General features: G+C 55.3%; 1 protein-coding gene across 2 annotated transcripts in view; it reads right to left on the bottom strand.

Moving 5' to 3' along the window:
- Nucleotides 1-3,766: 3,766 nt before the first annotated feature.
- Nucleotides 3,767-12,881, bottom strand: part of SEMA6C (semaphorin 6C) — a 12,661-nt gene continuing 3,546 nt past the window's right edge. The window contains exons 2-18 of one of the 2 annotated variants that reach the window (XM_023519410.1): nt 12,171-12,285; nt 11,834-11,897; nt 11,625-11,681; nt 11,167-11,268; nt 10,851-10,941; nt 10,541-10,660; nt 10,292-10,380; nt 9,503-9,720; nt 9,104-9,235; nt 8,673-8,825; nt 7,985-8,158; nt 7,577-7,723; nt 7,241-7,318; nt 7,060-7,115; nt 6,255-6,299; nt 5,539-5,634; nt 3,767-5,155 (exon numbers count right to left, since the gene is read on the bottom strand). In XM_023519410.1, coding sequence (XP_023375178.1) covers nt 4,167-5,155; nt 5,539-5,634; nt 6,255-6,299; nt 7,060-7,115; nt 7,241-7,318; nt 7,577-7,723; nt 7,985-8,158; nt 8,673-8,825; nt 9,104-9,235; nt 9,503-9,720; nt 10,292-10,380; nt 10,541-10,660; nt 10,851-10,941; nt 11,167-11,268; nt 11,625-11,681; nt 11,834-11,897; nt 12,171-12,285 — 2,726 coding nt within the window. In that variant the 3' untranslated portion in view covers nt 3,767-4,166. The remainder of the gene's footprint in view (nt 5,156-5,538; nt 5,635-6,254; nt 6,300-7,059; nt 7,116-7,240; nt 7,319-7,576; nt 7,724-7,984; nt 8,159-8,672; nt 8,826-9,103; nt 9,236-9,502; nt 9,721-10,291; nt 10,381-10,540; nt 10,661-10,850; nt 10,942-11,166; nt 11,269-11,624; nt 11,682-11,833; nt 11,898-12,170; nt 12,286-12,881) is intronic. The other variant, XM_023519411.1, reaches the window with a different exon arrangement.

The raw sequence follows: 12,881 nt of genomic DNA, 5'->3' as shown, positions 1-12,881 counted from the left end.
CTTTCTATGAGTAGAATATGAATGTTTTGACATAATAACTAAGAAAGTTACATGAAGGCTATGTTAACCAGTTTGATGGAAGTGTCTTGGATTGTGTATGAAAACACCACACTGTACCCCCAAAGTGCATCAATGTACACAGTTACCATTCAATAAAAAAAAAAAAAGAAAGACCTGTCTCTAAAAATAGTCGGGGTAGGGCCAACACAGTGGCTCACACCTGTAACCCTAGGACTCTAGGAGACTGCGGAGAGTGGATTGGCTGACCTCACAGGTTTCAGACTCACCTGAGTCAGAGCAAGACCTCCGTCTCTAAAAAATAGCTGAGCATTGTCAATGGCGCCTGTTGTCTCAGCTACTCGGGAGGCTGAGGCAAGAGAATTGCTTGAACCCAAGAGTTTGAGGTAGCTGTCAGCTATGATGCTATCCAACTCTACTGAGGGTGACAAAGTGAGACTGTCTGAAAAATAATTTTAAAATAGGGTAGCTCCTGTAGCTCAGTGAGTAGGGCGCCAGCCACATACACCAAAGCTGGTGGGTTCTAATCTGACCCGGGGCAGCTAAAGCAACAATGACAACTGCAACAACAAAAAAGAAAAATAGCTGGGCATTGTGGCAGGCACCTGTGGTCTCTGCTACTGGAGAGGCTGAGGCAAGAGAATTGCCTAAGCCCAGGAGTTTGAGGTTGCTGTGACACCATGGCACTCTACCCAGGGCAACAGCTTGAGATTCTGTCTCAAAAATAAGTAAATAAGTAAATATGCACGGCACCTGTGGCTCAAGTGGCTAAGACACCAGCCACTACACCTAACGTGGCAAGTTCAAATCCAGCCTGGGCCCGCCAAACAACAATGACGGCTGCAACCAAAAAATAACTGGGCATTGTGGCGGGCGCCTGTGGGCCCAGCTACTTGGGAGGCGGAGGCAGGGGACTCGCTTGAGCCCAGGAGTTGGAGGTTGCTGTGAGCTGTGATGCCATAGCACCCTACCTAGGAGAATAGCTTGAGGCTCTGTCTCAAAAAATAAATAAATAAATAAATAAATAAAAGTATGCAGCCCCGAAATTTTTCTGGTTTGTCCTTGAAATCCTTGGTTTGTCCCCCAAACATTTTATTTTAAAGAAAATAATGAAGTCAAGTGACTGGAAATAGTCTACACTCCTTCCTTGCTCTTCTTTCCTAGGAAACTAGCACTATCCCCAAAGCGTCTTGATTTCCATAAGGCACCCCAATGAGGGACAGAGTGACCTCTCCAACCCAGTGAGTGAAACAAGCTCCAAGCTGAAACAGGTTAGACTTTAGAGGACAACCAAATTTGGCCAGACCAGTTTAACTATATAAGGTATTTTCGGGGGCATTTATAAAACCTACAAAGGAAAGGTGTAAGGGTACAAAAAGAAACTGGTTGCAGAGTAAAAGCAGATGGCAAAGTTAGGAATAGCCTAAGTGTTGAGTTTGGAAGAATCTCTATCTTACAAAGTACATGCTTTTAGCCTCTCAAACCCATTTTTTTTGGATGAGGAAACGGAGGCTTAGAGCAGTTTTGTTTTGTTTTTTCTTTTGAGACAGAATGTCACTATGTCGCCCTCGGCAGAGTGCCGTGGCCTCCCAGCTCACAGCAACGTCAAACTCTTGGGCCTAAGCGATTCTCTTGCCTCAGCCTCCCTCCACAGCGCGTCTATTTTTGTTGTTGTCGTCATTGCTGTTTAGCCGGCCCTGCCGGGTTCGAAACCGCCAGCCCCAGTGTACGCGGCCGGCGCTCTAAACACTGTGCTGTGGGCGCCGAGCCCTAGAGCAAAGTTTGGATTTGTCACGATCACAAGGAATAAAGGGCAGAGCTAGGAATAAATTCAGTGTTTTCAGCATTCTTTCTCAGTCTCCCGCAGAGGTTACTCAGGCAGCTAACTGGGAGAGGGATTTGTGCTGCTTCCTTGGCTGCAGGCTCAGTATGAGCCCCAGGCGGCGCCCGAGGGAGAACGTTTGTCTGAGTAGTCAGCCTGGGCGGTACCCAGACCAAGTGCTGGCGAAAACCCTCACGTGAGCTCACCGCCAGCGCTAGCCCTGAAGCGTCCATAGCGCAACGGTGGTAGGCGGAGCAGGTGGACCCGTCTGCCTCTCCCATTGACTCCCGGGGTAACGGACAACGGGCTGGCATCTGCAGCTAGCCCCAGCTAAAGTCTGGGAGTACAAGCCGTTCGTTTTGCCTAGCAGATCCCAGATCCAGACTGGGCTGAGGCTGGAAGGCGCAGCTCGGGAGAGTGCGCATGCGCGCTAGGAATCGTAGCCCCCCCCCCGCCCCCCGCTCCCTGAACCAGACTGCTCCCTCGGGAACTTCTGGGGGCCAATCCTTGCCCAGTAGGGCTGAATCCTTCACAGGTTTTTTTTTTTTTTTTTTTTTTTTGTGGAGACAAGAGTCCCACCCTGTGCCCCTGAGCAGAGTGCAGCAGCTTGGTAGTTCACTGCAACCTCCGACTCCTGGCTTGTGGGCATCCCGCTGCCTCAGCCTCCGGAAGCCGCTGGGATTACAGGCGCTCGCCGCGACGCCCGGCTGGGTTTTTCCATTTTTTTCATGAGTCGGGGTCTCACTTTCGCTCAGGCGAGTCTCGAACTCCTGAGCTCCAGCGATTCTCCCTCCTCAGCCTCCCACAGTGCTGGGATCACAGGCGTGAGCCACCGCGCCCGGCTCCTTCTCAGGTTTTTTAGCAGCCCACCTCTCAAGCGACTCAAAATCTTCCAGCCAATCCTTCTTAGGACAAGATTTCCTGATGTGAAGTTTCCATCACTTACGCTGCAGTTTCATTTTATTTCTCAAAATAATTCCCTGCCAGGCCGGGCGCTGTGGCTCACACCTGTAATCCTAGCAATCCGGGAGGCCAAGGTGAGTGGATTGCCCGAGCTCACAGTTCCCAGACCAGCCTGAGCAAAAGCGAGACTCCGTCTCTAAATACAGCCGGGCGTTGTGGCAGGTGCCTGCCTGGAGTCCCAGCTACGTGGGAGGCTGAGGCAAGAGAATCGCTTGAGACCAAGAGTTTGAGGTTGCTGTGAGCTGTGATGCCACAGCACTCTACCGAGGGCGACGAAGTGAGATTCTGTGTCACATAAATAAACAAATAAAATAAATTCCCTTCCCATCCCTCATCCCACGGAATAGGACATTTTAAAAAGTCCCCCTCAATGGCTCAGCGCCTGTAGCTCAGCGGCTAAGGCTAGCCAGTACACGGGAGCTGCCGGGTTCGAATCCAGCCTGGGCCTGCCCAACAACAGCGAGAACTACAACCAAAAAAAAAAAAAAAATTGCCGTTGTGGCGGGGGCCTGTAATCCCCGCTACTTGGGAGGCTGAGGCAGGAGAATTGCTTAAACACAAGAGTGTGAGCTTGCTGTAAGCTGTGACCCCTCTACCCAGGGTGACAGCTTGAGACTCTGTCTCAAAAATAAATTAATTAATTAATTAAAAAGTCCCCGTTACCGCAATCCAGAGAAGAGCTCTGAGTGCCATCCGCAACCCCCTAAACTCTCCCGTGGGTCTCCTGGGCCCCGGCTAACCCTGACACCATTTCTCCACTTGCCTCCTTCAGGAAACCTTTCCTGATTAACCCCGATGGGACCGCGGCCACTCCAATTACTCGAGAGAGCGCGCAAGACCAGGGAGAACAGAGCTTCGGGGACAACGGCGCCCAGAGCCAGACCGACGGTTCCCGCCCTCCCCGCCTCCGCCGCGACTCAAGGCAGGCAGCGGTTCCGGACACAGCTGTATTGGGGGGCGGAGGCTCCTACACAGTAGGAGGCGGCACGTCCCGGGCCCAGAGACAGGGAACTCTGCACAGCGCGCGGCCGGCGCCATGCGGCCCGCCTGGGGCCCAGACTGTGAGGAAGCCCGGAGGGGCGAGTTAAGGCAGCTTGGCTGGAAGGGAGCGGGGAGCGGGAGCTGCCAGCTCCCTGCCCCCCCGAAATGCTGGCTCACCGAGGGGACGAGCTACTATACTCGCCTCCCACTCCTCTCTCGTGAGGGCAGGGGACAGACAATAGTCAATAAATAAACCCGAGACAAAAAGGGGCCTCAGGAGACTCTCAGAGTCCAGGAAGGCTGGAGGTGCAGTATAGAGGGGGAGGTGTCTTGTCCTGGGAGAAGTGTCCGTGGCCGCCATCCAGGCTGTGGGGCAGCTCCCTTAGAGGTTGAAATGGCTGCCGCTAGGGACAGCGGAACGGGAAGAGGGCCCGACGAGCGGCGGCTTCTCGATGTCCACCCTCTTGAGGGCGCGGCCCCGGTACCCCTCGGCCCGGCCTGGGTACAGGAGGTGCCTGCCAGGACCCCCGGAGTACCTGGAAGAGCCTTCCGAGGGAACGCGAGTGAGCAGGGCGGGGGGCGCGCGGTGCGTGGGGAAGGGCAACCTCCGGCTGCCCCCCACCCCCAGCCGGGGAGCGGAGGCTGAGCGCGCGGGCCGGGCGTGAGCAGCCGGGCACGTCCCCTCCGGCGGCACGTCCAGCCTCAGGGGCGCTGCACACTCCCGGGGCAGAGGGCTGGCGGGGAAGCAGACGGGGCTGGAGGCCGGCTCCCGCGGGGCCGACACAGCCGGAGGCTCGGGGCCCTTCCTGGGCGGCTGTGGGCCGTGCAAGTAGCGTAACAGTTCCTCCAGAGTGGTGACTTCCACTGCTTGCCTGGGGCAGCCAGGGGGAGGTGGCCTCACCAGCACGCGGGGTGCAAGGCCGCCCCCCGAGCGGCCTGAGCCCTCCTTGGCGTTGTTCCCATTCTGGTTCCACTCCCAGGGACCCCTGGCGATGCGCAGGTGCTTGACCGGCAGCTCCGGGGTGGACTCCGGGGTGGGCAGGCAAGCCAGCTCTGGCGGGGGTGCGCCCTCAGGGGGAGGCAGGAAAGTGGTGTAGAGCTGCGGCGATGATGCTTCTCCCTCCTTGGACGGTGGCGGGAGCTCCGGGCCCCCACCATGCAGTCGGGCCAAGCTACGAAGGGAGAGAGGGCGCGGCAGCCCCGGGGTCTCGATGTCCTTGCCCCGGTGTCGGTGGGCGCGGCGACAAGCACAGGAAACCAGGAGGCCTGAGACGGAGGCCCCCAGGGCGAAGGCCGCTGCCATACAGGCCAGGAGGAGTGGGATGGGTACTGAGCGGGAGGCAAAGGCTGGGGACAGGTCCTGGCGCACGCCTGCAGTGAGAAGGACAGGAGCTCAGCTGGAGTAGTGGCTAGACTCACTGGGCAGCAGTTTCCCAGGTTTGAGTTCCACTCAACTGCAGCCACTTGGCCTCACTCCTGCAGCCTGCCCTCTCTCAGGATTCACTCACCCTCACTCCTCAACACAATCCATTGCACTACCACTCACAACACAGGTGAGAGCTTGGGTGTCCCTGTCCCAGCTCTGGACCCTGTAGCCATGCCAAGAGCAAATGCCAAACTACCGGTGCGGGAGCAGGGGAGGGGGTCCAAACAGGCATTAGTGAGCACCAAACACCAAACTCAGTGAGGCAATAGAATCCTCCAAGAATCAGCAGCCCCACACTCATTCCTGTCCCTCCCAGGTAACCCCTTACCCTGAGTATGAGCTCCAAGAGTGGAAGACTGGGGCCAGGGGTGGGCATCACTGGGGGCACTGGGGGTCCCAGGGGAAGGGCCAGGACCCAGAAGCACTGGTAACAGAGACCAGGTCAGAGCCAGTGAGCTCCTGATCTCCACCCTGACACCCATCCAGGGGTCCTTCCTCCCTCCTTTAGAAGCCAAGAGTCCAGAATTCCAGCCCCTACTTTCCTCTGGGCCTGGAGAAGGGCTCACCATGCAAGGCTTTCTTTCATTTCTTTGTTTAAAAACTGTTTTAGGTGTGGGCAGCGCCTGTGGCTCAATGGGTAGGGCGCCGGCCCCATATACAAGGGGTGGTGGGTTCAAACCCGGCCCAGGCCAAACTGCAACAAAAAAATAGCCAGGCATTGTGGCAGGCGCCTGTACTCCCAGCTACTGGAGAGGCTGAGGCAAGAGAATTACCTAAGCCCAGGAGATGGAGGTTGCTGTGAGCTGTGATGCCACGGCACTCTACCGAGGGCAATAAAGTGAGACTCTGTCTCTAAAAAAACCAAAAACTGTTTTAGGTGTTCTACTGTGTGCCAAGCACAGAGCTATATGCTGACTGTCTGGAGGATGTTGCTGTTTTCTGAGACTCTTGGGGTATTCAGGGTGCTGTTCTGCTGCTGCCACAGGGCACAGACAAGTGTATGGGCTAAGCACAGGAAGGTGAGGTTGAGACAAGAAGACTCACCATAGGCAGAATCCCCGTGGCCAGACTGACTCCCAGTAGCTCCATCTATGAAGAAGAGAAGAAAGAGTAAAGATGGGGGTGGGCCAGGCACGGTGGCTCACGACTGTAATCCTAGCACTCTGGGAGGCCAAGGTGAGTGGATTACCTGAACTCATGAGTTCAGGAGGTGGATCGCCTGAGCTCATGAGCTGGAGACTAGGCAAAAGCGAAACCCTGCCTCTAAAACTATCCAGGCATTGTGGTGGGCACCTATAGTCCTAGCTTCTTGGGAGGCTGAGACAAGGGGATCACTTGAGCCCAAGAATTTGAGGTTGCTGTGAGCTATGAGGCCACAGCTCTCTACCAAAGGCAACAAAATGTCTCTACTCTGTTCCCCAAAAAAAAGAAAGAAACTGATGGGGGTGACTGTGCCACAGAAGGAAAGAAAGACAAAAGCCCACATCTGGGCTCGGCACCTGTGGCTCAAGCGGCTAAGGCGCCAGCCACATACACCTAAGGTGGCGGGTTCGAATCCCCAGCCCAGGCCCGCCAAACAACAATGACAGCTGCAACCAAAAAATGGCCAGGCGTTGTGGCGGGCACCTGTAGTCCCAGCTACTTGGGAGGCTGAGGCAGGAGACTCGCTTGAGGCCAGGAGTTGGAGGTTGCTGTGAGTGTGATGCCATGGTACTCTACCCAGGGGGATAGCTTGAGGCTCCATCTCAAAAAAAAAAAAAAAAAAGCCCACATCTGGGATGTTGTGTGTGCCATCATGGCCATGTGCAGTCCTGGCTGCAAGCTGCATGCAGCCACCCCTTCTGTTTACCTTGGCAGTTACCGTGATCCATAGATTCCTGGTTCCCAGCCAGATCCATATCAGTCCTAGGAGAAAAGGAAGTAGCCCAGTGAAGTTAGACATTTTGCCCCATCTCTCACCTTGGGCCTTAGGTTCCTTTCTTAGTGGTGAGACATTTTATCCTCTGAAGATCCAGAGGCCTCTCACTTACCCACCAGGTCTCCTGATATCCACACAGCCTCTGGAACTATGCCAGCCACAATATGGGTCCTGAGAGGCCAAACAGCTCCTAGGGAAAACTGAGTCACATGAGACTGGGGTCTCCTCCACTCCAGTCACACTCCATTCTGCTGCCTCGTCTATTCTCACCCTGGCTTACAGGAGGACCCCAGCCCCATATTCTTATCTCACCCACTCTGATCTCTACACCAGGCTCAGGTTGCTGCCCATCTTCAACCATCCCCTACACTTCCCCTGCCACCTCTGAGACCCATGTTTCTGTGCTCCCGGTTGGCCCAGGCAGAGGTGGTCCTCAGGCCCCTCTCACCTCTGACAGGCCCCATGCCGGCCACATCGGCTGAGAGGGAGGTAGACGATACAACCAGAGAAAGCCACAAAGAGCCTGTGACTCTCAGTGTCCAGCTCCAGCCCTATGATCTGTCGTGCTGTTTGGGCTGCCCGTTTCCCACTGCACCTAGGGTAAGGCCATAAGGAATCAGAGATGGAACAGGGGAGGCTACTATATCCCTGGTGACTTGAAGAACAGAGAATGGGGCGGTACACAAGCAACTGAGCACACTCCCAAAGCGTCCGAGTCTTCTCACCAAGCCTCTCTGCCCCAGAGCTCCTGCCGCTTAAAGCCAACACTGGAATGTCCAACCCATTCCTACGTCCCCATCTGCCACATCCCACCTCACCCCTGTTCTGCAGGGGGCCTGCCCTCCAAGGGCCTCACCTAGAGGGGCTGTAGGCATCAATTTCTTCCAATAGGATGGGTTCAGGCCCCCCAGGTCGCCCACCTGGGGGCAGCACCTTCAGCACTGTCCCATCGTTGGAGCCAAGGAACATGACTGTGCTGTTACTGTGGGGACCAGCCATGCCATCCACAGCTACCTGGGTCAGTAGGGCCCTAAAACAACAGGCCTATGGTCAGGGTGACCTGTCTTGTGGAAGCCTGAACATTTCAAGGAGAGCCCAGGTGTCCTGGTACCCACACCTGCACCCTACCCCCACACTCCAGGGTTGCTTTCTTTTTTTTTTTTTAGACAGAGTCTCAAGCTGTCCCCCTGGGTACACAGCTCACAGCAACCTCCAACTCCTGGGCTTAAGTGAGTCTCCTGCCTCAGCCTCCCAAATAGCTGGGACCACAGGTGCCCACCACAACGCCCGGCTATTTTTTGGTTGCAGCCGTCATTGTTGTTTTGGTAGGCCCAGGCTGGATTCGAACCTGCCACCTTAGGTGTATGTGGCTGGCGCCTTAGCCACTTGAGCCACAGGCGCCGAGCCCAGGGTTGCTTTCTTAACTGTCTTCCTTCTACCTTCACAGTTCTTCCTCTGATCAGTGTGCCCTACCTTGGGAGGAGGGAGGAAGCGGACAGTGACTTAGGGCCAGAGGATGGTGGTTAGTATTTTTTAGCTCATACCTGCTAGTGAGAGTGAGAAGAGGCTGATGGGTGGCAGCTGGCACAGCGGGATCCAGCAGTGGGTGAGCCTTGATGAAGGTCAGGACATCATCAGGGAGGTCTCGAGAAGAAGAGAACAAGGCAGCTCCCCCTACTCCTGCACAGGACCCCGGCCTGGTGGGCATGAGAAGGGGCTGGCTTAGGGAGGTAGCCCATGCTTAGTTCAGCAACATGCCCCCTTGCTGCTTCCAGGAATGACTGGTAGGCCTTGCCCCTCCACACAGACACCAAGGCCACTGCTACCCTGCCCCATTATAGCCTGGCAGCCCCACTGCTAACCCAGTACAGCTCCTTCCCCAGGCCTGGGACATCTTACCCCTCCTCACAATCCCAGCTCGCGAACAGACACCTCTTGCTTCTGTCCCCACAACAGCCACCCCCATCCTGGGTACCTGGGTGAGGGGACCCTGTCCTCAGATACAGGGGTCCAGGCCCCATCCAGACTCCTCTGCTCCTTGAACTTGCCCTCAAATCCACGCTCAATATCATCCAAATAGAAGGCACAGACTGCAGACCCAGGGATGCTGAGGGAGCCGGAAAAAAATGTGGGATAGGTATTGGCTGGAACACAGAACTCCCAGGAAAGAAATGCGGCTGTCCTTCGTGCATGTTACAAGGTAGAAACTGAAGGGTGGGGCTGCCATTGGGTGCCATGCAAAGAGAAAAGAAAATGGGCAGACCCCCAGACTGGTTGTTTAGAGCTTCCTCCTCACTGCCCCTTCAGTGTGTTGGGAGGACAGTTTGGATGCTGAAGGAGGGGACAGATCAGGTCACAAAAGTCATTGACCAACCTATTGGTCTGCGTGGTGAAGACCCCAAAGAGGGCAGAACGGCCATGAAGATTCACAGGCCCGGTCAAGGCCTGTAAGACATCAAAGTAGAAGGTAGAGTCTCCAGGGACAGAGCAGTTAAGCCGCAGCTTTAGGAAGGACGTCCAATGGCGGTCCAAGGCCCGAGGTGAGCCACCCATGTCACGTTTACAGACTCGGGCAACGCGGGAGAACTGCACCTGGGGGAAGAGATGGGGGAAGAAACAGTGAGAGCTACAGCACTGGCTGGGTAAAAGGAATGTGTCTAGCCGGATGTGAAGGTCACAGCAAGTTAAGGGCATGGTGGAGCAGGTCAACTTGGGTAAAGGATGAAGGACACATGGCTCAACAACTGTAGTTCAGTGGTGCTGGCGCCAGCCACATACACCAGGGCTGGTGGGTTTGAACCCATCCCAGGCCAGCTAAACAACAATGACAACTGTAACAAAATATAGCCGGGTGTTGTGGTGGGTGCCTATAGTCCCAGCTACTGGGGAGGCTGAGACAAGAGAATTGCTTAAGCCCAGGTGTTTGAGATTGCTGTGACCTGTGACCCCACAGCACTCTACCCTGGGTGCAACAGCTTGAGACTCAAAAAAAAAAAAAAAAGATGAGGGACATAGCAGGATGTGGGGGCAGAGCACCAGGGGCTATTCCAAGTGAGGGGCTGTGTTGTGAAGATTAGGACCAGGAGCTTTCTTCCCACTCTGACTGGACTCTCTGGATCCAGCAGAGCCCTCAAGCTACCCACTCCTGGTGCCACATCCTTACCCTGCCCAGCCGGGCGTCCTCGACAGAGACCTCTCGGAAGAAGAAGTAGACATGGTCTCCATGCTCCAAGGCATGGACAAAGTGTGGCTCTGAAGTGAAAGTGACAGGAAAGGGTATGGCATCTGGGCCGCCTCTCCCCACCATGTGCACACACACACATACAGCCACTCCACCTGCCTGCTCCCACCATGTTCCTCCCTCAGCACCTTGTCCCCAAGGACAGTCTTCCTCCACCAGACCTGCCCTGACCTCGAAGCCACTTGGAGTCATACTTGGCGGAGCGGAGTGGGGGCTGAGGCCCAAGGCTTCGGTAAACTACAGCATCACTGGCCTGGAAGTCTGCGGCTGTTGCTGAATACAGACTTCCCTCTGGAGGGACAAGGAGGATGGGGTCAGAGGAGAGCTCAGGCATCTGTATCTGCCTCTCACACTGCTACCTAGGCCTGGCCCTGGCCCCTACACCAACCCTCCACTAAGGAGAATGGGAAGAAGACCAAGCCGGGAGAGAAGCTAAGGCTCCCTCTAGCCATATGCCTGCTTCTCACATGACCGAGCACACCTGCAAAGATGGCCACGTTGGACTGGGTGGCATCAAAGGGGCATCGAGCCTGCCCGCTCAGCTCTTCACCCTCCTGCTGCAGCGAAGTTATCTGGGGGCAGAGGGAAGAGGTTCCTGGAACCCTGAAGGTCTTGGAATCTGGCTCCACAGCCCAGGTCTCATGTCCCCTGGTCTCCTTCCCCAGTGCCTCCTGGACCCCTGCATTCTGGGCACTCCCATTCCCCGACCCCAGTTCCTGACCCCTTCCCATCAAATTCATTGCCCTTCATGGGTTCCCCGCCAGCTCCCATTTTGACCACCACCCTCTCCTTTGTACCCCATAGATGCGGCACACGGGGCTGAATGAGTTTGTTCCACAGGCAAGTAGTGTCTGGGAGTCCCAGGGAACAAGAACACGAATGTAGTTGTAGCACTCATCCTAGAGAACCCAAAGTTCTAGGTCAGTGACAGGCTCTTTGGGACTGGGACTAGAAACTAACATGAAGGAAGGCTACTCCTCTTGAGCCAGTCAAAACAACGTGGGATAAAGTCCAGGGAGCTATTTGCTAGCCCTGTGGCCTTAGCTGAGTCCTATGGCTTCTCTGAGCCTTACTTTTCTTTTCTGTGAGGCATATAAAGGAAACTGAAAATCATCAATCCCCTTTCCTTCCCATTTTCCTCTATGGCCTAGGATGAGAAAAGTGAGAAGGAAATTGGGCACGGTAGAGGACCAGCTGGACAGAGCCTGGAGGCAAGGTAACCCTCCTTCCCTCCAATTCTCATCCCACTCCTCACCGTCAGCTTCCCCCGGACAGCACAGTTCTCCACGTCTTGGCTCCTCCATGTTAGATACTGAAGGGGGAGGAGAAGAGGGAAAATCACGGGGCCTTGAATCTTTCCTCATTGCAGCTCCTTTTGGGTCCTTCTTCCCAGCCACTCAACCCCTATCAGATTTCCCCTGGCCTCACCTCCGTGCCTGTACCTCCTCCCACACAGCCCCTCACCTTGCTGGGTACCAGCCCCTCTCCTTCTTCTTGGGCTTGAAGATCGAAGGAGAAAACATGATCCCTGAAGGGGCAGGTAAGGAGGAGTCAGAGCCAAGCCAACCATTCCACCTGACCCACAGTCAGCTGTTCAGAGGCCAACAGTACAGACCTCCTGGCCCCTACCCTCCATCCCCATGCCACGCCTTGGCATCTGTGCTCTGGGTCCCAGCATGGCCATGTCCCATGGTTTGTGCACCTGCATTTGTCCCCTGCAGGAGCTGCAGTGGCCATGCAGGTCCCGTGTCTGCCCAGGAGCATGCATTTCTGCCCCACAATGGTGCCACGGTCAGTTTACCGGGCAGCCACTAGCAAGGTCCGGTTCAAGGTCAGGAATCTCTGAAAGTCCAGCCCAAGTTCTGCAGCCACAGCATCGTCCTCCAGGCCCCGGAACCAGGAAAAAGGGGAAGAGCCTAGAGGACACAGTGAGGGCCAGCTAGGACACCACACACTCCCCAACACTCTGTCTAGCCAGAAGAAACCCCACCATCAATGGAGTTTATGTGAGGTTAGAGGTGCCCAGAAGCTGTTCATAAAAATAGTAAGTATTGGCTCAGTGCCTGTAACTCAGCAGCTAGGGCACCAGTCACATACACTAGAGCTGTCGGGTTCGAACTCAGCCCAGGCCTGCCAAACAACAATGACAACTACAACCAAAAAATAGCCGGCCATTGTGGCAGGCAGCTGTAGTCCCAGTTATTTGGGAGGCTGAGTCAAGAGAATCGCTTAAGCCTAACAGTTTGAGGTTGTTGTGAGCTGTGACGCCATAGCACTCTACCAAGAACAACATTGTGAGACTGTCTCAAAAAAAAAAAAAATGCATTGTCTAATTTTAATACATTACCCTTTTAACCTTAAGAGATGAATACTGCTCGGCACCTATAGCTCAACCAGCTAAGGCGCCAGCCACGTACACCCAAGGTGGCGGGTTCGAATCCCCAGCCCGGACCCGCCAAACAACAATGATGGCTGCAACCAAAAAAAATAGCCAGGCGTTGTGGCGGGAGCC

This window comes from Otolemur garnettii, unplaced genomic scaffold (genome assembly GCF_000181295.1).
Source record: "Otolemur garnettii isolate 467f Iridium unplaced genomic scaffold, OtoGar3 scaffold00174, whole genome shotgun sequence".
Taxonomy (NCBI): Eukaryota; Metazoa; Chordata; class Mammalia; order Primates; family Galagidae; genus Otolemur; species Otolemur garnettii.
Note: the sequence above shows the minus strand (reverse complement) of the source record. Positions and strands in the feature narration are given on the sequence as shown.